The sequence below is a fragment of the Mirounga leonina genome, unplaced genomic scaffold, assembly GCF_011800145.1.
Source record: "Mirounga leonina isolate KUSES-001 unplaced genomic scaffold, KU_Mleo_1.0 Mir_53, whole genome shotgun sequence".
Classification (NCBI taxonomy): domain Eukaryota; kingdom Metazoa; phylum Chordata; class Mammalia; order Carnivora; family Phocidae; genus Mirounga; species Mirounga leonina.
Window position 1 is genome coordinate 66,938,537 of NW_023270807.1, and position 25,320 is coordinate 66,963,856.

Here is a 25,320-nt window from a genome sequence, read left to right on the forward strand (position 1 = left end):
AGTGGATCTTTACCATAGAAATCTTCTGGAGTCCTAAATGACTAGCAAGCACAGATTCCCTGGATGGGAGTCAGCAAATGCAAAAGGCTTGATTTTCATGTTTGGTTCAAAGAGGCACCCAGATTTGTAAAGGGCTTCTTAGAATTACCTGAGCTTCTCTAGCAAGCACAACAGAATATAAGAATTTCACAAGTAGTGGCTGCTTTTGTAAGATTTCTGGAACTCACTGTCCTGACTGACCTTAACATGAGACCGTTTTGGTGATATTTCAACATTTCTGGTTCTGGCTGCAAACTATGGAAAAAGAATCATCACCTGACACTTAGTCGAATGTTTCTTTAAATAAAAGGCTTAGTTTGCATTTGGTTGTAAAGCAGTATGGAGAATGTGAGACCACTTTTTCCAAGCAAGATTGCTCACTCCTACAGGAAATGACCTCGTTCTTGATGGCTGCGGCGAATTTATGGCGAAACGCTAGGTCCCTGGCCAATACCACATGGACATCCAGTCAGGTTACCCAGGGACGAGTCCCCTCACGAGCATCATTTAGAAGAGCGAGGCATTGGGGTTGTCACTGGAGCGTATGCTGGAGAAAACCCTGTGGTAAGCATTTTGTGAGGACTGCTGCCAGTATCAGAATCACTAAAAACACTCATACAAAATGCTGGTTACTTTTTTGGGTGAAGAGTAAAGAAGTAAAATTTATTTCACTGTGTATATGAGAAAAACCCAAGATTATGGGTGAATAATCATCAAGTACTCTAAAAGTATAAGACCTGACAAAAAGAGGGAAAAACAACATTGCAAACAACTTACGTAATTCTTCTGGCAAATTGCTTGTTTTCAGAGTCCCTCTGGCTGGAAGGTTACTAAGGGGTCTAGGGACAGCAGCTGGGGATGGAGCCTGGGGACCTAGGGCTCTCAACTCTGCAGGACACTCCAAGGACTCCTCAGGAACTCCAGCTCGATGAGGTGGCTGCTTATACAGGTGGTCCCTGGAAAAGAATACACTTATAGTCAAATTTTCGTTTTGTACAAAGGCAAACCTGGAGGGACAGAAAGGCTTTGCGATACCAGTGAGCTAGCTCTCCCCTCTGCCTCTGTTTCTTTTCTGAGCCAGAAGGACGAGGGTTGCTTCATTGAATTTGAGTCAATAAGTAATTCGGCTGGCTGCCACATGTAAGGACCCGTGTTAGGGATCGAAAGAGGGAGCTTGATTCGATTTCTCCATTCAAGGACTGTCTAATTGGGAAGGTAAGTGGTATGCACAAGGCAGACATGGTCACCCATAAAAGAAAGTAGTATAATGCGTGATATACAAGGTTGGTGTTATAGGCATTCAGATAAAAAGGCAGGACTTTTAACTCATGATAGATAACATTTAATTACGTATCAAAAGGTAGAAAAGGCCTTGCAGGCTTAAAGTATTCATGTTGTTGCTAATATATGGATGAAAATCTGATTTTGAAGACCCTTTAGAGAAGTTTCTACCACATCGTTCTATGGCACCTTTCTTATTTTTTTGGTCGCCGGGATTCCCATGAACGTCATGCTGAGAACCGCCAGACGCACTCGTGGGAGATTTGGGAAGCCGAAGGAAATGGAAGCCATGCTTCAGCCACTTCTGCGGCCTCAGTTGAGAAGTGCTGCCGTGAGGTGCTGAGTTCCTCAGGAGGCATCCCAGTGTCCCCTTACCAGCCTCCCGAGTCAAGGTGAGGGCGGAGGCGTCCATTTTGGGCCAGTGCAGATCCAGCAGGTGCAGAATGGATCCGATCGTTGCAGTGGTGGTGGCTTCCTGATTCTGGATTGTGCTCTGGCAGCATGGCCTCGAATGGAGAGTTCTCTGGCGCCTTTCTGATCTTCTGCCTCTCTCGCTGTGATGGAGGAAGCAGCTTCTTCGGTCCCACTCTGAGGTGCTGCTCTGGGATCTTTCCTGGAAGCCTGGCCCAAAGCTTGCTCCTCCAGCCTCCAGCAATTCTGTAAGCGCCCACTCCCCTATGTCAAATCCCTTCTGCTGAAAATAACTGGAGTTGTTTCTGGTTTCTATCACTGAATCCTGACTGATAGGGGGGCTAACACTGCGTCTGTAATGTTTTATTTCTTAAAAAAAACTCTGAAGGACGTGTGGCAATATGTTAACATTTTAAAAATCTAGGGAGTGGGAACATGGATATTTGTTATTTGTTGTAGGTTTGAGATTGTTTTATATTCTAAATTTTAAAAACTGTTTTGATTTCCAAATTGATGTGTATCTGCCCAGTTTTTTATAGATTATTGCATATGCTTATATTTTTACCCAAAAGAGTAAGAAAAATTTTGAAAGTCTTATGCAACGGGATTTAAAATAAAATTACACAGAATCTCAAGTGTACTATATTTCTGAAGTGTGAATGTTTGAGGAAATTATTTTTGTTTTAGATTTTTACTAATAAATAGAAAAAAAATCCCTATAAAATATGCCCTCATCTAATGGGGACCCAGTTCCATATCCTTTTTGCATTAAATTCCTTTATACCAAAAGTTGCTTGGTTGTTATAGAAGGAAATTGCTCATTTGATTAAAAAAAAAATGTTAAAGCCTTGGTAATGTCAAAAAACTTCCATGTAAAAACAATATCATGGCTATTAATGACAGAGTAAAGTTTTTGTGTCAAGGTTTGCTTTCAAATTTATCACTAAGAGGATTAGCTTCATTACCTGAACTTATTTTTCATTATCCTAAAATGATAAAATAAATACAAGGAGACCATAGCAGGCTTAAATTGATGTTACCAAAGCAATTCCTCTGTACTAACTTCGCAATTCTTCTGTAAATCTGAAAATATTTCGAAATAAGTGTTTATTTAGAAAATTACCATTGCCTCCCCATCCAATGCCAGTGGACATGTTTCCATAAAGATGCTTAAGTTTTGTTTGTTTTCCTGACTTGTAGATATTTCTTATGCAAGAGTACTTATTTGGTTGTAAAATCACATTTTCCTGATTTCATTATTTAAACTCCATGCAATTTTTTAAAGTTTATTTATTTAAGTAAACTCTACACCCAACATGGGGCTTGAAGTCACAACCCTGAAATCAAGAGTCGCATGATTCTCCAGTGGAGCCAGCCAGGTACCCCAAACTCTGTGTAATTTTGTTCTCAAAAAATAAGGGCTCTGTCAGGAAGGAAAATCTGAGAATGTATGGGCTTTTGAGGAAAGGGGGAAGCAGGCACGTGCCTTATCTGCCATCGTAAATAGAATGTGCTTTTCTTCTTTTAATGAACTTTCTGAGCTAATTACCAACTTCTGCATTTCTGAAAAATCTGCTTTAAAAGGACCTTTGTATCTCATTCTATTCTCAAAACAGAATGTAATTTTACTTTGAGTGATATATAAAAATTGTGCTTGAGCAAGAGCAAACATTTCATCTACTCTTCAATTTTGTCTTAAATTAAGGAGTTCCCTTTCTAGGAGTTCTTCCTCTGTATTTTAGGTCCATAAATTAAGAGAAGAGGAAAATGTGAAGAAGAGGTAAAGGAGAACAATGAGGGGAGACATGACTGAAGGTTAAACAACTGGTCTGGTGAAGCAAAGCCAGAAATGGTTTTCTGGAAGAAGTATCGGAAAGACCTAATAATGGCGCTCCATATGTGTGGTTGCTTATATTAGAAAAGAAAACAATGGGCTTTTTAAAATTGCTACTGAGAGCTAATTTAAAATTTCAAAGTAAGACATGGGTTTAAACAGGTGTAGAAACTACGGATATAAGCATGAATTTCCTAATGGTGGAAGTCAGTCACAGTAAAAACAAAAATCTATTTCTGGGCTAAAAGGCCAGGTGACTTGACAGTAAAAGGAGGGGGTGTCCCTTGGCATCTTAAGAGCCTTTCTTTCAAGAGAATTTTGACGAGTCACCAGTGACTTTAATGTATCTGGTGAAGAGATTCTTGTCCACCAGCTGCCATTTCCTCCTGACTTGAAGAGTCTATTCCCCTGCAGGGCTCGGTCACTAGCCTGGGTGGCACACCAACAGAGAGTTGTGATACATCTCGATCCCATTGGCATCATTCTTTTTCCCACTAAAAAATGTCTGAAAGTTGGCCCTGTCATAGTGATACCTCGGGAGCCCTGGGGAGGAGTAGTCTCTTTGTGTGGGCCTCTGGTCTTGGTCCCAGGGGCTGGGGTAGTTCAGGACGACCTTCTGCACAGGGTGCGGGCCCCTCACGCTGGCTCCAGGGACAGGCTGCCCACACACAGCTGGCTGGACCACTTGCTGGTAGGCTGCTCGAGGGTGGTCGTGGCCGCCTGTAGGTGAAGACAGCAAAGTGAACAGGGCAGAATGACTCTAGGGCCCTTGTGTGAAAGCAGAAGCTCACTGCCAATTTTTGTGTCCATACTGTGGGTTTCAGATATCAGTTACCACCTCTGTAATGCTTGCCATATTTCTGTACTATTATTTACTTGATCGTTTTCATTAAATTGAGTCATTTTTCCCTAAATAAAAACATCTGTGAAATCACGAGTTTGGTGTTCTAATTGGAAAGCACAGAGCTCCACACAGGCCTCTGTTTTAATAAGATACTTAGGATAATCCAATCACGAAAAACTCTCACACCACCATTCTGACCATAATTTTCCAAGTTTCTAGAATCTAAGGCTAGAAGTTATCTCCATGATAGATACAGAATTGCTACTCTCTTCTTTCCTTCCCCCAAGGGGACACAACACACACACACACACATGCTCACACATGCTCACACACACATATACCATTCCCTTAGGAAGAAGTAAATGAATGATGAAACTTGGCTCATACCTCTGGGAAGTAGCTAACCGGCTGGCAACACCTCCCAACTTTCTTGGTCTTCTCTTGTTAAAGCCTACATGCACTTGGGGCCACGGCAGTTAGAAAAGGGCAGGCCCCGGGGCACAGCCAGGGCTGGTGATGACTTATGTGCACGTGTAACCTACAAGAAAGTGGGTCCTAGCCAGGCCCAGGAGCAGCAGGGTCCCCAGGGAAGAGGGGCGGCCTGCCTGACCAGGTGAAAGAAGAGAACTGAAGGCCAGGGGAGGGATGCAGGGAAACCAGGCAGGGGGAGTCAGGGAGCCCCTCAGGGACCTGCCCAGGCCCCAAGGGGCTCAAATGGGAAATCTAAGCCGTAAGTGTGCAGATGCACCTTAGGGATGGGTCTAGCCTACAGAGGGGTTGGAGAGAACTGAGTGGATAAACTGCAAAATAAACCATGAGTACCTCCTCACGATCCACGCTCCGCCACCTCTGCCCAAGAAGCCGGGTGATCAGGAGGCAGAGCTGGTTACAACGAGAAGGAACCTTGTTTTTCAAAACAACATGTATTGGTCTTTATTCTTTTTCTGATAATAATAATAATAAGAAGAAGAAGAACTATAAGAATGTTTGCTGGGGTGCCTGGGTGGCTCAGTCGTTAAGCGTTTGCCTTCAGCTCAGGTCATGATCCCAGGGTCCTGGGATCGAGACCCGCATCTGGCTCCCTACTTAGCGGGGAGTCTGCTTCTCCCTCTCCCACTCTCCCTGCTTGTGTGCCCTCTCTCACTGTGTCTCTCTCTGTCAAATAAATAAATAAAATCTTAAATAATAATAATAATGTTTGCTTGCTGTGAAGGTAGGATACATGCAGGAAGGTAGAGCAAAATAAAACTAGCAAGCAAGCAAGCAAGTCACAGACAAGGTAGGTTGGAACCAGAATGTGGGGGGGTGAGAACATGGCTGGGGATTTTATTCTTGGTTTGGCAGTCAGCAGCCCTGGATGTTTTCAGGGGAACAATAGCCTCAAGTATAGACAGAAACCAAATAATGTACATCTTCACTGCCTCCAGGTCTCCACTGCCTGACTCAGGCAACTTGGCTGGGTGACCCTGAAAATGTGGCCAAGCCAGTCTCTCAAGCATGGTCAGGTTCCCTGGGTTCAAGCTATTGTCTGCTTTGACACAGGACACCAGCCAGGTCCTTCCTGTCACCTCTCTAATCCAGGCTGTCTCCTGGCCCTGCCCATTATGCCTCCCTGCAACTGCTTAGGGTTGGTCTTGATGTTGGGGGCTTAGGGAAGGGGAGGGGGGTGAAGAGATGTTCCTGTATCTATCTCAGCTCCCTGGCTGGCTGATAAAGGAGACCAGGACTTGGAGAGCACCTCCACGAATGGGGACACAGGACTGCACGACAAGATATACCCCACAGATTTTGCTCTTACAGCCATTCTGGGGCAGGTCACATATATTCCAAGGGGTCCAATGGCCAGGTAGAATTTCAGGACAGGGACGCCTGGGTGGCTCAGTCGGTTAAGCGGCTGCCTTCGGCTCAGGTCATGATCCCAGGGTCTGGGATCGAGCCCCGCATCAGGCTCCCTGCTTGGCGGAGAGCCTGCTTCTCCCTCTCCCTCTGTCTGCCGCTCTGCCTACTTGTGCTCTATCTCTCTGTTAAATAAATAAATAAAAATCTTAAAAAAAAAAAAAAGAATTTCAGGACAACAGGGCAGGTTGTTACTACTGCTCCTTTTCCCTAGAAAAGGGAAAAAGTACCGCGGCCATCAGGTCCCCAGGTGGGGGCCAGCCCTGCTTTTAGAGGAGGCTCGTATGAGTGGACCACTTACAAAACCAGCTGCAGCTACAACCCTCCGGAGATCTCCCCTTGCACTTAAAATCCTCCTTGCATGATTGGGTCCCTGCCCTTGACCTTAGCCCCTTGTATGCTCTCCCAAGCTCACCAAGCCCCAGCTACCCTGGTCATCTTTCTGCTTGAATACCCCAAGCTTGTCCCTAACTCTGGGATCATGAGATGGCCATCCTCTCTGCCTAGCATGTTCTCGCACTCTATCTTTACAGACCAACTTCTTGTCATTCTGGGCTCAGCTCCCACACTAGCCTGTTCAGAGGGGCCCACCCCCTCACCCAGTTGCCTTAATCTATCCCCCCGATTTTATTTTCTTCATAGCGCTTATCGTATGTATGAGTAAGCATGACTCTTGTCAACTTTTGGTCTGCCTTCCCTACTAGCATCGAAGGTCTGTGAATGGAGATTGCATGCTCTCAAAGCCAATTTCCCACACCCAGAAAAAGAGAAGCCATGAGACCGGCTACTTATCTGCAGTCCACTTTGGTCTTTTTTCTCCAGTGTCTCCCTCCACAAGTAGAAAGGAGAAAAACAAGGTAAAAGAGGAGAAACTTTGCCAGTGGCCTTGAAAGTTTTTAATGTTTGCAACCATTTTTGCTTCCCATATCCATTAATAAGTGGCTAATAAAGGTTTTATTTGCTTTAAAAGGACCACCAGGCTCTAATCATAGGGTTTGTTTCTTTTCCAGAGAGCGGATGTTAGCACTCTTAATCAAAAGCCTTTGAATCAAGGTCATGTGATTTCTAACAGATTATTTCCCGCACAACATGTTTTTGTCTCATAGCAACAAATCATGTCATTAAAATCACTAAGGCATGTGGGCTAAGGTTTGATTAGCTGTAACTTTCATTTCTGAAATGGCCACCTGCGGTAAAAACCTACACCGGTTTCCGCAAGCAGATGAAAATGACCCACCTTACCAATTTTTAAGAATTGACAATAGAGTCCTCTATGCTGTGCTTTGATTGGTTAAAACAAAGAAATATTGAACACCAGAGGGTCAATCAAAAACAAGCTTTCCCTTTCGTGAGTGAAATTTGGTTGTGTGGAGAATTGGCTAAATGCAAAAACGTTTATCAGGTAAACGAGGATCTTTTCATTGCTCACGTTTTAATCATTCTGTTCCATGATTTTGACCAAACCTTGCTCGTTTAGTTGGGTACTCTCTATAGAATCATGGCTTACGTTTATTGAACACTCGCTACATGCCAGATACTGTACTAAGTTTCTTATTTGGGATTATAGAGTTCAATTTTCTGTTTTCCTAAAGAAGTTTAACTTACAATAAAATTCAATTCCCTACCCTGGTCCTTTCATCCTTCACCTTCTGGCGTAGCTCACCTTGCTCCAGCCCCCCTGACTTGCTTTTGGTGCCTTCACTACACCGAGCTCCTTGCTTCCTTCGCTTTCTTATCCTTCAGATTTCAACTCAGATGTGTCCTTTTAAAGAGGTCTCCTCTTGCCATCCTACATGTCTAACACCCAGTTTCTTCTTGCATAGCACTTAGACCTTGTTGTTTTGTTTGCTGATCTCTCCTGTCTGGCTCTCTAGGAGACTGTGAACTCCATGGAGACAGGACCACATGTGTTTGATCACTGTACACCCAGTGCCTAGCATAGGACTGGGGAAATATTTGTTGGATAAACTGATAAATGAATGGACAAGTTCTGTTGCCAAGTCCCATTGACCTCCCTCCTTTCCTTCCCTCCCCTCTTCCACAAGACCGTGAAAGACGGCCTTTCCAAGGCTTGCTATCACAAAGGCTGTACTCATGATTAGGGATTACTCCTTTCCCCAGGAGGCAGGGAACAGAAAGAACTTCTTCTTATTCATTCAACAAATATTTGTTGAACCTCTGTTGCTAGCCATGCAGTGAACATAGATAAATAGGATACAGTTTCTTTGAGTAGCTCAAAATAGATAAAGAGAAAATCTGTGTGTCTGTGGGTGTCTGTTTTGAAACACAAACCCACACTCGTTGGTATGTGAGAAGGGGAGGCGTGCAAGTCGGCAGTCACCTACTTGGTAGACTTAAGAATTACTGCCCAAAAATATCTCCCCCACTGACTTGTCCTCAGTGCCTAAAATTCCATCAAGAGAATTCATTCTGTAGGAGCCTGGAGGATAGAAGGTGGTGGATGATGGGACAAACAAGTGATTTGTGAGCACGGTAACTCCTCAATGCTGAGGCAGGGCTAATCACAGAACAAAAATACAAATCTTGCACACTCAAAATGGGTGCCCAGAACTGTATGTTATTTATCAATCTTATGATCCTCTTGGCCTGGGGACACACGGTCTTCATGTTACTAGCCTTTTACCACTTGGAATTTGTAAAACAAATCCTAAACAAGGTTTTCCACTTACCAGTCAAAACATTCAACGTTTTTCTTCCTTATTAAGCATGGTATTACAAAAGTATGAGAGAGAAAATAAAATCTGATTTTCAAGTTGTCAAAAAGCATGATGATACAACGCAATCAGTTTGGCCAGGAAACAAAATGGCCAACGTAAACTGTTACCGGAACACCCACAGCTGTAAGCAGCTGTGGTTCCTGAAAGCAGCTCCTTTCTTTATCATTTCTTCCATCTGGGTTATTTTTTCCTTACTTTTAATTATGCATGCACTCCAGCATACAAATAATCACTTTTTTGGGTTTCTATGAGTAATAGTAGGCATATGCCCACAGTTTTATTTTATTCGGTCTTCTTGGTAGAGAAAGCGAACATTTGAATAGTAAAATAAAGGCTCTTTAGATTTCATACATTCTTTTTTTTCCAAGTGATTTGCATCATGGGTTTTATTTGATTGCACAGCCATGATCTCCATTTTGGTGACCTTCAGTGGAAGGATTCTGAGATAGTAAGAGGCCAGCTTGGCTGGGGGACTGGTTGGGGGTAGGGGAGAAAACACGGGCTTATTTGACTTCTACTTACTCTCTACTCATTTTCACCTGCTTTGAACTTTTTTTTTTTTTACATAAAAGCGGTGACAAGTATGCCTCCTTTAACTTGCAAAGACGAAGGTATGCCATTTGCATGGCGATCATTATTTATTTATATTTTCATTAACGGATGAGGAACTAATGCTCTTGTAAAGCCACGTAGAACCATGTAGCCATGGTTTCCAAGCACACGAGCATCCCTTAGGTGAATAGCCCTTTTGAAGTGGTTTTGTTGGCAATTAAGTGCAGTTATGGTCCTGACATGAAACTAAGCATTTGTACACCTGCTTTGAATGCTTAAAATCTGTGCCAGCCGGAGGGATCTGGAAGGGGAGGGGCGCTCTACGGGACCAGGCTGCAGGACCCATGTAAGTAATAACAATAACTAAGAACTGCCAGTTGGGGAGGGCTTCCATTCCCAGCACCTTCAGTATATTATCTCATTTAATCTTCAGAGTGACCTTCCCGGGAACCACTGGTGCCAGAGGCCTCATAAAGCTTCCCGGCTTGCAGTGCCCTGAGGAAAAACTTCAGCCCTGGGCTTCCCGGACAAAGCCAGCCCAACCCTGACACTCCCCACCCCCCATTACATGCTTTTGGGAGCCAGGGCCAGGGCAAAGAGGCACGGGGAATGAGGCTGCCGTATGCTCCCATTTCCCGGGATTCTTCTTTCTTCAGCGTTTACTTACTTTTAATTATAAAAATACCTGTTTGCTGTAACAAATTTAAGTATATACAGTTAGAAGGAAAAGTCCCTCTGTCTCTTCTGAATTCCCTGCCCCCTCCACCCCTGATGCCATGATCACTGACAACAGGGCAATCCTTCCAGACTTTTCAATGTCTGGGTTTTAAACACATACAGCTTTTAAAAATAACACATATGGAATCAGCACTGCATCTTGTTTATCCACCTAATCTTTTTTATGTCAAAATGTGTATTTTGTTCTATGTAACAGTGGCCTCGTAGTCCACTGTATAAATAAACCACAACTTCCTTATCTGTCCCCTTACTGAGTGGCATTGGAATTGTTTTCCTTTTTACTCTACAACGATACTTTCCTAAACATCCTTGTTCATGTGTTTTTATAGGCTTGTTTAGTGTTTCTATGGGATAGATCCTACAAGTGCGGTTGCTGGGCCAAGAAAGCACATTTAAAATTTTGATAAATAGTGGGACGGCCTTCCGGAAGATTGTACCAATTGCCACGCCTGCCAAGAACAGGTGGGAGTGTTCATTTCCCCATAACCCCATAACAATGGGTGTCAGCTGAGGATTTTTTCCTTTTTGCACACCTAATTAGGAAAAGGGTAGTTTAAAATTTTTTGCTATATATATACACACACATGTTTCTTAAATTTAGTAACGTTAAGCTTGGTTTCATATGCTTACTGTTTGTGTGTCTTCTGTGAATTAGCCCCTTCTGTCCAAATTCTCTTCTCTGCCTTTCATCACCTCTCCTCCCTCCCAGAACCCCCAGCGGCCTTCTCCTCCCCGCTTCAGTGGAGGGAAATAGCGTACTGAGGGAGGGCAAGACAGCTGATGAGAGAAATCTCATCAGCTGGTATTAGAGACTAAAAGAGTCCCCAGTCAGGGGTGTTTGCATTTTAAAAGAGTCTGCCCAGAGGGGGCAATTTGCACTCCCCTCCAAAGCCTGGACTGCTTGTGGTGTCACTTCAGGCTTCAACACAAAAAAATATTTGCAAGTGGGAAGATCTTTCTGGGATCCTGAAATCATATTGAGTTAATGCTTTCTTTGTCTATCACAATGAGGCTTTCTCCTGTTAGCAGATAAAGGCAACTGCCTGGGACTTAGGATCACAAAGCCCTTACTAAGTATTCACACTTCTACAGATTAATCTAAGGAATTCATCAGCAATGCAGATAAAAACTTACGTACATGATGCTTATCCTCGCATTGCTTACTGGATCAGAAACTGGAAACTCTTTCCATTGTCCAATAACAGAGAACAGCTTAAAAGCAATTTGGTAGATCCATCTGATTAAATACTATGCAGCGTTTTTAAATGATGCCGGAAGAAGTGCACTGAATGTCACTGGGAATTATTTTAAACTTTACATTAAAAAAATATATATATATTTTATAAGTCAAAACCCCAATAAGGAATGATAAATAGGAGATGGAGATATGAATGGGATTTTTAGGCATATTTCAATTTTGTGAGCAAACATATTGCTGTTATGATCAGAAAAATTATCTCTAAACACAGATAGTAGAATGTTAAAAAGTAGTTGACAGTATTATCCTCACAGAATTATTCCCTTTTAACCTGGAAATCATGGAGAAATAAATGCAGCCCTGAGGCTGCCAAGGTTCACTCCTCAGTGATTCATACTTAAGGAACTCTGCCGCCGCACCCATCCTATTACTGGGCACTTAGAATGGGCAGCGGCGTCCATAACCCCAATCAGTGACTTCCCAACCTCCAAAACTCAAGGTCCCAGGTTTAGGCCTCCGAGGCTCTTTCTCCCCAAGCCTTGCTGCTTCCACGGCTCCTGGCCTCACTCTTGACCTCACAATCGTTCCTACGTTTTTCTTCCAAACATCTTCTAAGTTCCTCCACGACTTAGCTCAAGTGTCCTTCTGGAAACCTGCCCAGATCAATGCCTCCTTCAGGCTCTGTTCCCTTGTGTTCTGCCTGTCAGAACACCTAATGTCAGTATGGCATCTGCTCATGGACTTGTCTACCTCTCCCTCCAGAATGTAAGCTTTCGTATATCGGGACAAAAATTCCTCTCCCTCCTTTTTTTTTTCTAGATTAGGAATTCAACTGTTGCTCCATTCATTTTAGGAAGCTTTATACGAGGTGTACATGTACAAATACATAAATTATGATTGGTTACAACATTTTTGGTTATTTCTAGAATTTATTTTAAAGCTAGGCATCAGGCCTTTGGTCAGACGCTTTGGTCTGACCATTTGAACTGCTTTTTGTACAGCATTTATTTGCTAAGAAAAATATCATCTCTCAAAGCCCTGTTATTTCCCAGCAGCCTCAGCTGCGACTGAACATCAAGAATTGTAAAGGACCTTTTATCTCAATCTAAGACTTTATCACTTTCAGAAATGCTTACTGCACTGATACACATTATTCACCTAGCCACTGATTCAGAAATAATTTATTGAGAGTCTAGTATATGCTGGTCACTGTGCTAAATGCTGGAGAGTTATGGATTAAAAATATACCTTTGCTGGGATACCTGGGTGGCTCAGTCAGTTAAGCACCTGACTCTTGGTTTTGGCTCAGGTCATGATCTCAAGAGTCACGAGATGGAGCCCCACCTTGGGCTCCGTACTGGGTGTAGATCCTGCTTAAGATTCTCCCTCTCCCTCTCCAACCTCCTCCCCCCCCCCCAACTTCATGCACATGCACACATGCCCTCCCAAATAAATAAAATTAATTAATAAAAAAAATGATATACCTTTGCTGATGTGGAGGGAGAGGTAGACAAGTCCATGAGTAGATGCCATACTGATGCTAGGTGTTCTGATGGGCAGAGCACAAGGGCACTGAGAGCCTGAAGGAAGGATTGATCTGAGGAACTTTCCAGAGGGACCCTTGAGCTAAGTCTTACAAGGTAGTATATGGTGATGGTTGTATAAGTCTGCAAACACTACGATTCATTGACTTGTGCACCTAAATGGGTAAAAGGCGAACCTTACAGTATGTAAATTAGATCGCAATAAAGCTGTTAACAGAAGAGGTACAGAGCTGGGTTAAAACGTTCAAGGAGGGGAACAACATCCCGGAGAGAGAAGGGCAAGCGCAAGCTCTTGCAAGCGTGAAGCAGTTAGCCCGGTTCGGGGGACTGTGGTCCTCGAGGGCGGCCAGAGCGTACAGTAGAGGCAGCGGCTCAAGTCCCCAAAGGAGTTTAAGCAACAGCATCACAAGAGCAATTCAATATTCGGGTAATGGCCTGATTCCAGAGTTTTCAAGACCGTTCTGGGATTTTAGACTGAAGGCCCCCTTTCTTTGCCAAATCTAAGATGGGCAAGAAGCATGCAGAGAAGGAAGAACCCAGATGCCCAAGAACTAAGTCAACAAAAGTATACTCTAGAAATCATTTGGGTCATCTCCCTGCCTGTAGGCAGGTTTCAGTTAAACTAACCGAGACAGAGGAATCTGTTTTCTCCTTAAAGTTTTATAGAGAAGTAGGTTCCAAGGGGGACTGGCTTGGGCTAAGATGCAGCATTCTTGTAGAGCTCCTGGCAAATCCAGCCCCACACGGAGAGACCCGGTACTGGGAAGCAGAATGCCCTCCCTGCATTCTGACCAGTCTGTGCTGGTCTGGTGAAGCGAGGCACGGACACGAGGCCCTTGTGTACTTAGTTACCCAGCCCGGAATGTCCAGAGGAGGTAAAGTTCACTTACACGGCACCTGGTGATAGGGGCCTCCAGGACAACGGTAATGACAGTTCCACTGCGCATGTGCGGGAGGGTTGGGAGGCAGCATCTGTGCGCACGCTGGGTACCTCGGAGGTTCCAACCGAGGGAGCTCCCTGGACCTGAGCGGCCCGGGGAGGTCCTGGGGGTAACACGCGGAGGTGAGGGGCAGGGGCCTTTCCAGCTGCCTGATACCCAGGACGTCCTGGGGCTGGGAATCATACCCCGTGTCTATGGTAGGCAGATCTGGAGCTGCTCGGTGCCTGGGGGGCCCCGGCTGTTGCACCGTCTCTTGGCTACTGCCCGAGGAGTCTGCTGAGGCATTAGGTAAACTTTGGTCTGATTTGTCTGAGTCATGGCCAGTGTCAGGAGAAGCTGCCGAAAGCTGAGATCCTAGCCATTGATTCCGTTTTTCCATAAACGAAAACTGATGCTCCGGAGGGAGGACTCCAACCACAGACTCGGGCTCATGCTCGCTGGCTGCGGAGGAGCCCAAGGGAAAATCTTTGCCCGGGTCTGGGTGTCTCCTCCAGAAGCTGTCTTCGCTCTCCTCCAGGATTTTAGTGCGCAGGCAGGTGACCTGCTGGGACACAGGCCGTAGGTGATTTGAAAGTTTCAGGGGTGGCTGGGCCTGAGAAAATTCTCCTGAGGAACAGTGAGGGGTTCTGGGCGCAGACAAGCTGTTGGGAGCCATGTTCCTTAGACTTGGAGCAGGTGGTTCTGATCCCTCTTCCAGGGGATAGTCTGGGCTTGGTTTCAGTAACTGACTTGGGTATGGTTCTGATTCATCAACCTCCACAGGAATGCTTCGGTTCATTCTAGTTTCTGGAACAAGAGAAAACATGCCACAGATCATTTCTTGGAGTCCCAGCTTTATGACCTTAAGGGACCTCATTCAAGATGTGATTTCAATGAGCATCAGTGTGACACCAACGTGCTTCAAAGCCCCAGTCACATAAAGTTGCTCACTTATTCTCCAGCAAAAGCTCTAATCCTTATTAAGATATTTTTATATGGAAGGTGACTCAAAGGATGTGACTGGACAGTGATGTGATAGATGGTGCAACAGGAGGGCAGATGAAAATCAGCAGCTAAGTATCGAGGAAAGAGAAATTATCACGTGGGCTGCTTTGTGTGTGCATGTAGACGTGTAAGACGTGTGTGCAGGATGCACCAGGTTTTGGCATGTTGGTTGCCTTTGAGGATGGAGTTAATCAGGGAGAGAGTTTTCACCTTTTAAACTTTAAAAACTTTGCTGTGTGGCTATTGCCTAATCACACACACACACACACACACGAAAGATTAAAAAAAAAGAAGAGTGAGTTTTTTAAAAGCACTGAAAAAAGGTCATAGTGACATTTTCCACTTAACAGCTATAGATTGTTTGCAGGACTTAATTCCCTTTGGTCCTATGCCCGCAGTTAGGGTAGCCCTGACCATCTGGTTTGTGATGAGCTAGCAAGGCTGGCCGAGCTCGCCTTTAGCCCACAGTCCAGGTAATACTGGTTTTACCTATAGAAATAGAACTCTTGATCAACATGACAAAATGAAAGAGAAAATTAGCCTCCCCTTATCATGAGTTTGGTTGAGATGATGCCCTAGGATACCCAAGCTCCAGGGGAAGGCAGGAGACAGGCAGGGAAAAAAGAGCAGAGGAGTGACTGAAGGCCTACAGAAGGTTCCAGAGCAGGTGGAGGGGGAGGGAGACAGCAAACAAAACATCCCAGAGGTTTGTTCTATGCAGGCCTTGGACATAATACCAGAGAATACGGGTGGTGCTGCTGGTGGGGGATTTTTAAATGCGTATTCTGGGTTCATGCAGATTTTCAACCACAAACCTTTACTGAGGGCTTGCTGTGCATAAAATCATGATGTACATCAATTATTGCTCTAAGACAAGTTTTGAAAAATATGAGCTCACCTTCTCTTGAGCCCTGGACCCAACCCAATGGCAACTGGACAGCGTGCATTTTAAGATGCTCCCTCTGAGCAGAGGTGGGACCAGCAATTTCCTACCAAATTTATCTTTACCGCCTATAGACAGATACCTCCAACTGCCCTTCCCCACTCTCTGCCAAGTGAACACTAACACTTCTCCTCCCCTCGCTTGGTGACAAACTTACCCATCTGCTGCAAACAACCTTTGTACTGTTTTCTGGCACAAAAGAAAACTCTTAGTTTCTAATTCCTGGTTGGCCCTCCCTCCGTGCCTCAGGCTCCCTCTTCTCCTGGCTGCCTGCCTTCTAAGCAGCTGTCTAGGTGGTGGGTGCCCCTTGCCCCTGGACTCTGCAAAAAAGAGACCTCATCACCTACATTGATCAGACCTTGTAAAAATGAACAGGAACCTACCCCAAACACAAATATTTCAGCAAATAGCTGAAATAATAAATAATTATTTTTGAATGCTTACCATTGTTTTCCTCTCTTGCCTACAATTTGTCCATAGCTATGAAATTGGATATGCCATACAACGTGCTCTTCAGCTGGTCAGGAAACAAAAGTATTTTCTGAAGGGCTGGCCGAGTGTTGTGGAATCTCCTGCGAGCATCTGTGGGCCCACAGCTGAATGGGAGGGCAAAGAGATGCCCCAAGGGAGTCAACTTGCAAAAGGACTGCATTCTGTTGACTCTTGTTCCATGATGCACGTTCCTTGCCCACACTTCAGGTGCCACTGTTGACATTTTCCCTGGGGTTAAGTATTTCCCTAAAAAGTTGCAAATTCTCTTCTAGCCGAGGAGCCTCCAGGGGCTGGGTGGAAGCTAATGACAAAGCTGACTAGTGGGGTCATCTCACATAACTGAACACCCAAGGTTGATCTTGCGGCGGGAATTCTACAGTTACAACTGGACTAAAAAGGAACAAATGGCCCTGGATGGTAGTAAGGATGACGAGGTAAGGAACAGCCTCTAAGGAAAGCTGTGGGATTGGTAATCCGTAAAAGACAAAACAGACCCTGATGTTTTATACCTCTCACTATCAAGTATTCAAACAGCAAATGACTACTGAACTATGTGTCCAACTCAGTGCTGTGTATCCTCCTTCTGAGGCATGAGCTGAATTAAAACATTTTTTTTATAATAGGTAATACCTACAAGTGATATAAAATTCAAGAGTACAAAAGGGTATACAGGGAATTGGTAATCAAAACTATTTCTAAGGACTTAAAAAGCACCATTCCTACCTTCATGTTACTTGTGATCCAGATCAAGAGAGAAAACTAATGTAGGAAATCAAAGGCCCTACCTCAGGGCCTTTGCACTTGCTTCCCCCACATATCTGCATGGCCTGCCTCCTTTCTCCTTCAGGTCTTTACTCAGCTGCCGCTTTCTCAGTGAGATCGCCCTGTTCGCCCTCTCTAAAATGGTTACATGCCCTTCTCACTCCCTGTCTCTCTTCCCTGCTTCACCACCCTCTCCAGCAATTATCACCATCTTACATACTACAAAATGTATACTATAAATACAAATATCTAATACATGCCTTATTTGTTTATTGTTTCTTTCCTCCCCTAGAATTTAAACTTCATGAGGGTACGATTTTTGACTGTTGGTCTCATGGCTATATTCTCACCACCTAGAGCTGGTACATAAATATTTGTTGAATGAATAAATTATCGATGCCTGTTTTGGAGAGGGTACAGATCTGTGTAGCTGGAAGGATCACTGACAGTGAGAATGTCAGGCTCCATGGTGGGTGGCAAGGAGCATTTGTGGGCCAAGTACTCAGAGTTCTTAAAATTATATAGAGGGGCGCCTGGGTGGCTCAGTCAGTTAAGCATCCGACTCTTGATTTCAGCTCAGGTCATGAGATCGAGCTCCATGTAGGCATGGAGCCTGCTTAGGATTCTCTCTTTCCCTTTCCCTCTGCACATTGCCAAACCTCTCTCTTAAGAAAAAATTAGGAGTGCCTGAGTGGCTCAGTCAGGTAAGCATCTGCCTTCAGCTCAGGTCATGATCCCAGGGTCCTGGGATGGAGCCTCATGTTGTTGGGCTCCTTGCTCAGTGGGGAATCTGCTTCTCCCTCTCCCTCTGCCCCTCCCCCTGCTGGGGCTCTCTCTCTCTCTCAGATAAATAAGTAAAATCTTTTAAAAAAAAAATTATACCACCTGGGGACCTTTCCCCCTTCCTTCCTTGCTTCTTCTTCTTCTTTTTTTTTTTTAAAGATTTTATTTATTTGACACAGAGAGAGAGAGCACAAGTAGGCAGAGTGGCAGGCAGAGGGAGAGGGAATCACGACCTGAGCCAAAGGCAGTCGCTTAACCAACTGAGCCACCCAGGCGCCCCCCTTCCTTGCTTCATCTCAAATATTTATTAAATGCTCACTGAGTGTCAGGCCCCAAGGTGAGTCTGGGCTATGCCTCAGAGGTCCCACCCATGGCAGAGTTGACCACCACCCTCACTTGGAGAATAAAGGTGATTCTACCACCCAGTGTGATAGGAACATCTGCTATTCTGTTCCAGACAGGGAGCTGGTCTGTTCCTGCACCCTGAGGGCTTCGCCCCACACAGCAGAGGGTAGGCATGCTTACAGCTACCATGTGGGCCCCTCTCAGCTCTAGGCCCCTACCAGAACTGGCAAAACAAACCCTGCCATCCCCTCCATGTCACAGAGAACAACTACACACAAATGGTACATCAGAGGGCCATGGGCAGATAAGTGGGTTGTTGGAAATGGCACTTTTATTTTTGGTCTTTAATGTCAACATTGTAAAAATACTACACATTTTTTAAAAAATCACTCAATATCTCACCACTCCTAATATTTCCATTTTTCCCTGTTTTATTGCAGGGCTTCTCCACACGATGCCCACATGGTTATAATGCTGGCATGGCCTGTGCTCCAGTCCCTAACAGGGGGTGACACCTGGATGGAAGCAGAAAAACCCTGTTTCCTACCATTGCCCTAGAGGAGAAGGCTCCAGGGGGCCAGAAGGGCTGTGAGCCCCAGGACCCTGTGACCCCAGGATCCTGAGCCCCTGGCAGCGTCATGGACAGTCTGTGTCTCCCCAGCATCCTGCCCAGCTCAGGAAGCCTGGGGCCAGCTGGGCCTGTCAGGCCTGGAGGTCAATGGCCCTGTCTACCTCACCTTGGGGCAAATTCCTGGAAGAAGGGAGAGGCTAGAGGCTGAGGGAACTCAATTCAAGGGAGTCTCTGGCTCAGAATCTTTTTGGGGCTCACGATACAGGTGCTCAGGCCTCCCACCTAGAGATTCTGAGGCGAGGTCAGGGCTCCTGTGTATTCTTGTTTAAGTCCCACAGGTAAACAGCTTCTCTCGCTCTTTACCAAGGGAATGTAATCTGTGCAATTTGGCAGGAACTGTCAGAATTGTTAAAGCTCATGCCCTTTGACCTGGTCATTTCACTTCTAAGAATCTCCTCTGCAGGGATATGTGCGTACTATGTGAAATGAAGAGGCTCTGAAGATGGCCAGTGCAGCCTTGTCTGTGATGGCAAAGACTAGAAACAACCCACACGTCCAGAAAGGTTCTGATTTTTAAAACTGTAGTCCAGCCAAACGAGGACTTCTCTGTGTCTTTTTAAAAACGACTGAGGAAGTGCTTTGTGAACTGAGGAGGAACTACTTCAAGATTTATCTGTGAAGTTAGAAAAAGTAAGGAGCAGACAGCATGTAGAGCATGCTACCCTTTGTACAAACTAAGACTGTGTATGTACATGCCATCTCGTCAGACATTTGCAACAGTGGTCGCCTCTGGAAAGGGAACTGGATGGCTGAGAGGCAGGAGGGAGACTTGCTTTTTGGAGCATTTTATACCTTCTATATCTACTTAAAAGCTAAAAAAAAAAAAAAGAAAGAAAGAAAGAAAGAAAAGGAATAGCTCCAGAGTGCTTCTGATGTTCACGAAGATTAAGAACCAATGCGAAGGAAGGAGGCATTCCTGAAACCACTCCAGGGAAAGAACACGTCCCTTAAAATACAAAAGAGCATTCAGCAGAGGGTGAGAACATTTGCCTGGGGGTGGGAATGGGTTGGCACAAGCCGGGAACAGAGGGCTGGAACAGAGGGCTGGAACAGAGGGCTGGAACAGAGGGCTAGTCCGGAGCTCACACGACTAGGCTGAAGCAGTGGTGCGTGCTTGGGAGCCTGGCTCCCGAGCTGACCCAAGAGACACTAACTTTCCTTCCCTTGAATCTCATTGCCCTTTGGAGCGTGAGCTGTGGTTCTAGCTCTTGGATTCTGACCACACCTTGCTTCAAATCTGTCAGTGTTTCTCTGTCCAAGTCTCTTGTTTGGGGCTGCCTTGCTGTCTCCTCCAGCCTGAAACCTTTCTCTAAGCATATCCACTCTACCTTGAGGAGCCCGATTGTGAAGCTCAGATCTTATCCAGATGGCAGCAGTTCTGACGTCCTATGTGACAATGCTCCCAGGGGTCCCGTTCACAGAATTCCCCATCCCCTCCCCCCTCTTGCTGCACAAAGCTCTCCGTCAATCCCCCTGAGCCGCCGCCAACTCTTTTTACCTTTTTATCCTCCAGCACATCCTGCCTTGAATTGTTTCTAGAAACAGAGCCTATGAAGCCTTCACAACACTGTTTTTCTGATCTCATAGTTCCTCAGAAAGCTTCTTTTCCTTCCATCATTCCCACCTCCCTTTCTGCATGTCCATTACACCCCACCCTGTGTGGCAAACAAGTCTCTGTCAGGGCACACATGAAGAGATCTAATGTCCACATGCACAGTTAACTGCGGCTCTGCTTTCCAGCTGGGCTTACCCCGAATCAACACACAGTTTGAGGATGTCAGAAAATATGCAGAATTTAAATGCACAGGCTCTAGATTCAAAATCCCTACATTTTAATTCTTTCTCTGCCAGCTACATGATTCAATGTGTGACCTTGAGAAAATTACTTCTCTGGGCCTCATTTTTCTGATATGTAAAATGGGGGAAATAACGTTTGCTTTGCAGGTATATTGTGGGGATAAAGGAAGATATAAATAAAATACTGACTGTAGGGGCGCCTGGGTGGCTCAGTCAGTTGAGCGTCCTACTCTTGGTTTTGGCTCCAGTCATGATCTCAGAGTTGTGAGATCAAGCCCTGCAACGGGCTCCGAGGGGATTCTGCTTGAGATTCTCTCCCTCTGCCCCTCTCCCCACTCATGCTTGCTCTATCTCTCTAATAAATAAATAAATCTAATAAATAAAAAAAAAAAATGCTGACTCTAGGGCCTGGCCCGTATCAAGCTCTCAAAACCCAAAACCCATCTTGTTGTTATTTTTTTTAAAGATTTTATTCATTTATTTGAGAGAGAGAGAGCATGAGTGGAGCGGAGGGACAGAGGAAGAGAGAGAAGCAGACTCAAGGCCGAGCAGGGAGCCCAACACGGGACTCAATCCCAGGACTCTGAGATCATGGTCTGAGCTAAAGGCAGACACTTAACTGACTGAGCCACCCAAGCGCCCCATCACCTTGTTATTATTTTTACAAGTGACTTGGCTTTAGAACTTTCTTCTACACTATGTTCACTGGTTTTATACCTGAATGTTAATGCTATTATGTGAACCTAATGAATGGAGACTATATCTTTTTAACCAACGTGTGTAGTTTCTGGCACATTCAATACACATTGTCTCTTGTCTTAAAACAAGCTGGGCCACAGACTGGGTATGTGCTATCACTTTTCCATTCCTATTTCACAGAGGCTTAGATACATTAAGTAGCTTTTCCAAAGTCACAGCCGAATCTAGCCTATAGATCTCCTAACTCCATTAAACCACACAGATCAGAGACTTGGCAAACTTTTTCTGTAAAGGTCCAGATAGTAAATAGTTCATGCTTTATGGACCACATATGGTCTCTGTCTCATACTGTGCTTTTTAAACAACACTTTAAAAATACAAGAACCATTCTTAGCAATATGCTGTAGTAAAAACAGACCATGGGTCACATTTGGCCCAAGGGTTATAGTTTACCAACAGCTGATATAGACTACACTGACAAATCAAAATATAAAGAAACCTTCCCCTTAGGGCGCCTGGGTGGCTCAGTCGGTTAAGCGTCTGACTCTTGGCTCAGGTCATGATCTCAGGGTCATGAGATTGAGCCTCCCATCGGGCTCAGCGCTGGGCGTGGAGCCTGCTTAAGATTCTCTTCCTCTGCTCCCCCACGCCCCACTTGCATGCTCTCTCTTAAAAAAAAAAAAAAAAAGAAAGAAATCTCCTTTATTAGTAGTAATTGTTAATGTTTATTGAATGTTTACTATGTGTCAAATATTGCTCCACATATATTAACTTATTTCATCCTCACAGCTACCCTATTTGGTAAGTACTATTGTCAATCTCATCTTACAGATGGGGAAACTGAGACACAGGCAGGTTTAGTAACTTTCCCAAGATCACATGCTCAGTAAGCAGCATAGACAGGATTCAAATCCAAGCAGTTCAGCACCAGAACCTGCGCACTTAACAATTTGTTTGTTGGTTGGGAGCCTGACTTGTACAGCTATTTGAAGGGAGGAGGGAGGAAGAGGCCTGGAGGAGCTAAGTAACCCCTGGAAGCTTCTGGAATGAATATGTTTCGGAACCATTCACCTTGCAGCTAAGGAGGCGTGGATACAAGCCACCTGTGTTTTATAAAGGATTACCAGGCGGGAAACCTGTGGTGGCTTTCCTTCATGCCATTACAATAGAGGACATGGATGAGCCTGTAGAGGCATCTTGATTTGAGAAAAGCACTTGATTGGATCTCATTAAATTTTAATCATAAACTGAATTCAAAATAAATTGAAAACTGGTTGACAGAGCACAAACAAAGGGTGATGATAAATGGTGATGCATCTAGAGAGGGGATATCTTCCAGGGGACGCCTCTGAGGCAAGGACGGATGGGATTTAATGAAGGTGTTATGTCCCTGGAAGAAGACAAATAGCATAGCAAGAAACAGAGGAAGGGCAGAAGTGAGCAGCCTGAGTAATTAATAAACCACATTACCAGCTCCTAAATAATCAGGCTTGCTGTTCACCAACTGCTTGGATTTTTTTTAAAAAGAATTCTTTGGGTCAACAACAGGGTTGAAGAGTCCTAGAGACATACAACATGAATATTTCAGGTGGACATAATAAATAAATATATAAATTTACAGTTAGAAAGATCCTCAGATCCAATTTGGATCAGATAGTTTCAATTACAGATTCTCAAGCTCTTCATTCCTCAGGGAATAATTTAAAAAAAAAATAAATTAAAAGTCTAAAAGTCACGTATTAAAAAAAATCTTTAAACTCATTAATGTTCTTTGTTTACTGCCCAAATGCATGCAAACTTTCACAATGTCGGTTTGCTCAGTGGAAGCTGGTTTTGAGTGTACTGCTTGGCTCCAGTTCAAATTCCAGTGAACAAATACTTCCAAGTTTACTTGCAGGATTTCCCAGACAGAGAAGTTCTTCCATTTGGTTTGCCAGAGGACTGGAAGTAGTGGTGAGCCCAAGAGACAAGGGAGCATTTACTGGCCCTTATTCATCCCCTGCACACTACGACTCACATCAGGCCGAAGGCAGCACAGCAGGACCTGACCTAATTTGAAGTTCGCTCTGGAGCTCCTCTGAGTCGCTAAGCAAGGAGACCATGGACTAATGGGAACGGACTGATTCTGCTCTGTAGTGAGCTGGGAATAAATATTTGGAGAACAACCTCAAACCAGCCCAGGTTTTCGTTCGTTTTGTTTCAGATAAGGTTTCTCTAAGCATGTATCTATGATTCTTAATTTCAGTCCAAGCCCCAGAGTGAAGGAGAAGGGGCAGAAAGCAAAAATCAGGAGAGAAAAAAGAAGAGCTATTAAGTAAGAAAGGAGAATGGAAGAGGAAAGACAACAAGGAAAGTGGGGAAACCTTGAAGGACATCTTTAAAAATGTGCCCTTTATTGGTGTAGGAGAGAGATTTATTTAAATTGTGATTTTTATGTATTACTGGGTATGAGAAGGGGCAGCTGGAAGGGAAGGGAAAGAATGAATACAGGTGAAAGGTAAGAGTGTTATAGGTCAGCTGGTGGGCCTGGAAGAGCCCAGACAGACAGCACAGAGGAGGAAGACTGATGAGAGACGGGAGGGAGGCCCAGTGACCCTGGCAGGGGAAGAAGGAAAAACACTGGAACCCCCCAGAGCAGGAAAACAACGAGGCAGAAAAGGGCCAAGTTTCCCTCACCGCGGAGGGACCTGCCAAGACCCCAGCCAGCCTCGGTCTTCAGGGTGGAAGGAAGGGGGACACGCGGGCTGGGGGAGGACCCGGCAGTTCCATCACCCCCAAATGGCTCCATTTTAGCTGCCTCATCAGGGAACCAAGCCAAACGGGCACAGCTCTACGGTGTCCCCTGGTAGACGAAAGGACCCCCCACCCCAAGCTCAGCCAGTTTACAACTCGCAGCACGCCCCCCCATGGTGTCTATACACGCGCGTCCGCACGCGCCCCCACACGCACTCGCGGCCAGGCACTGAAGCGCACGTGGGCTAGTAAAGGCCTGCTGGTGATGCGATGCAAAGAATGTCGGGGGGAGAAGGGACAGCTGGGGTTTCATGAACTAAAAATATCTTGGTGACAACGCTCTGAGAAGAAACCGGAGAGGCCCAGGGGGAGAGCTCCTTGATTCCAATCCTCAGATGCTTTCTCACGGAAGGACGGCAAGATTGTTTTGATAAGGAAATGTGATCAAACATTAGGGGTCATTTCATTGGATCTGAAAGGAATTTAAAGTTTAATGTGCTTCATCTGTGCCCCCCCCCCAAACAGTTGCCCGCAATTCTTACATGTTTTTATGGGCTAATCTAAAATTGCCTGCTGGAGAAAAATGGTTGAATTCAGGGTATTTCTGAGCTTTCGATTCTGTGCTGTGTAAAACAGATTTCATTTAGACAAATTGCCTACATAATCTGTCTTCTGCAAGCCTGTTAAAGAATGCCTGCAAAGATGACTGCCTTCTCCTCCTGTTTTCAGAGCCATTTGAAAGTCACTAACTCTTTAGTCCTGGGAGAAGCAGGCTTAAATGTTTTCGGTCTTTGCACCCTCCAAAAGTGAGTATCCCCGAGTTAGGAGTCTTATCCCCGACCTGCTGGTTCATCGCCCTGACTTCACGCCTAGGCAGCCCACCCCACACAGCGAGCAGAGCAGTCACGGCTCCATTTCGTGACCTCCATCATGAAATGACTTGGAGCTGCAACGCCAGATGAAGAATGACTGTGGGTGGTCTTTCTGGGTAAAAGCTAGGCTGGCAGCCCGGCAGCAGTGAGCCTCGTTTCAGATAATGGTGCTTCGTTATTTGAAAATAGAATGGGTAACTCATCACAGTTGAAACATCTTGAAATTTCTGTCCTCTCATCCCGGCGTGGGGGCGGCGGGGGGA

At 45.0% G+C, this 25,320-nt stretch overlaps 1 protein-coding gene across 4 annotated transcripts in view; it reads right to left on the reverse strand.

Moving 5' to 3' along the window:
• Positions 1–25,320, reverse strand: part of TRAF3IP2 (TRAF3 interacting protein 2) — a 48,505-nt gene that overhangs the window by 12,931 nt on the left and 10,254 nt on the right. For 3 of the 4 annotated variants that reach the window (XM_034991845.1, XM_034991846.1, XM_034991843.1), the window contains 4 exons: positions 13,966–14,802; positions 13,016–13,111; positions 4,099–4,285; positions 817–995 (listed from right to left, as the gene is read on the reverse strand). In XM_034991845.1, the coding sequence (XP_034847736.1) occupies positions 817–995; positions 4,099–4,285; positions 13,016–13,111; positions 13,966–14,794 (1,291 nt within the window). In that variant the 5' untranslated portion in view covers positions 14,795–14,802. The remainder of the gene's footprint in view (positions 1–816; positions 996–4,098; positions 4,286–13,015; positions 13,112–13,965; positions 14,803–25,320) is intronic. The other variant, XM_034991847.1, reaches the window with a different exon arrangement.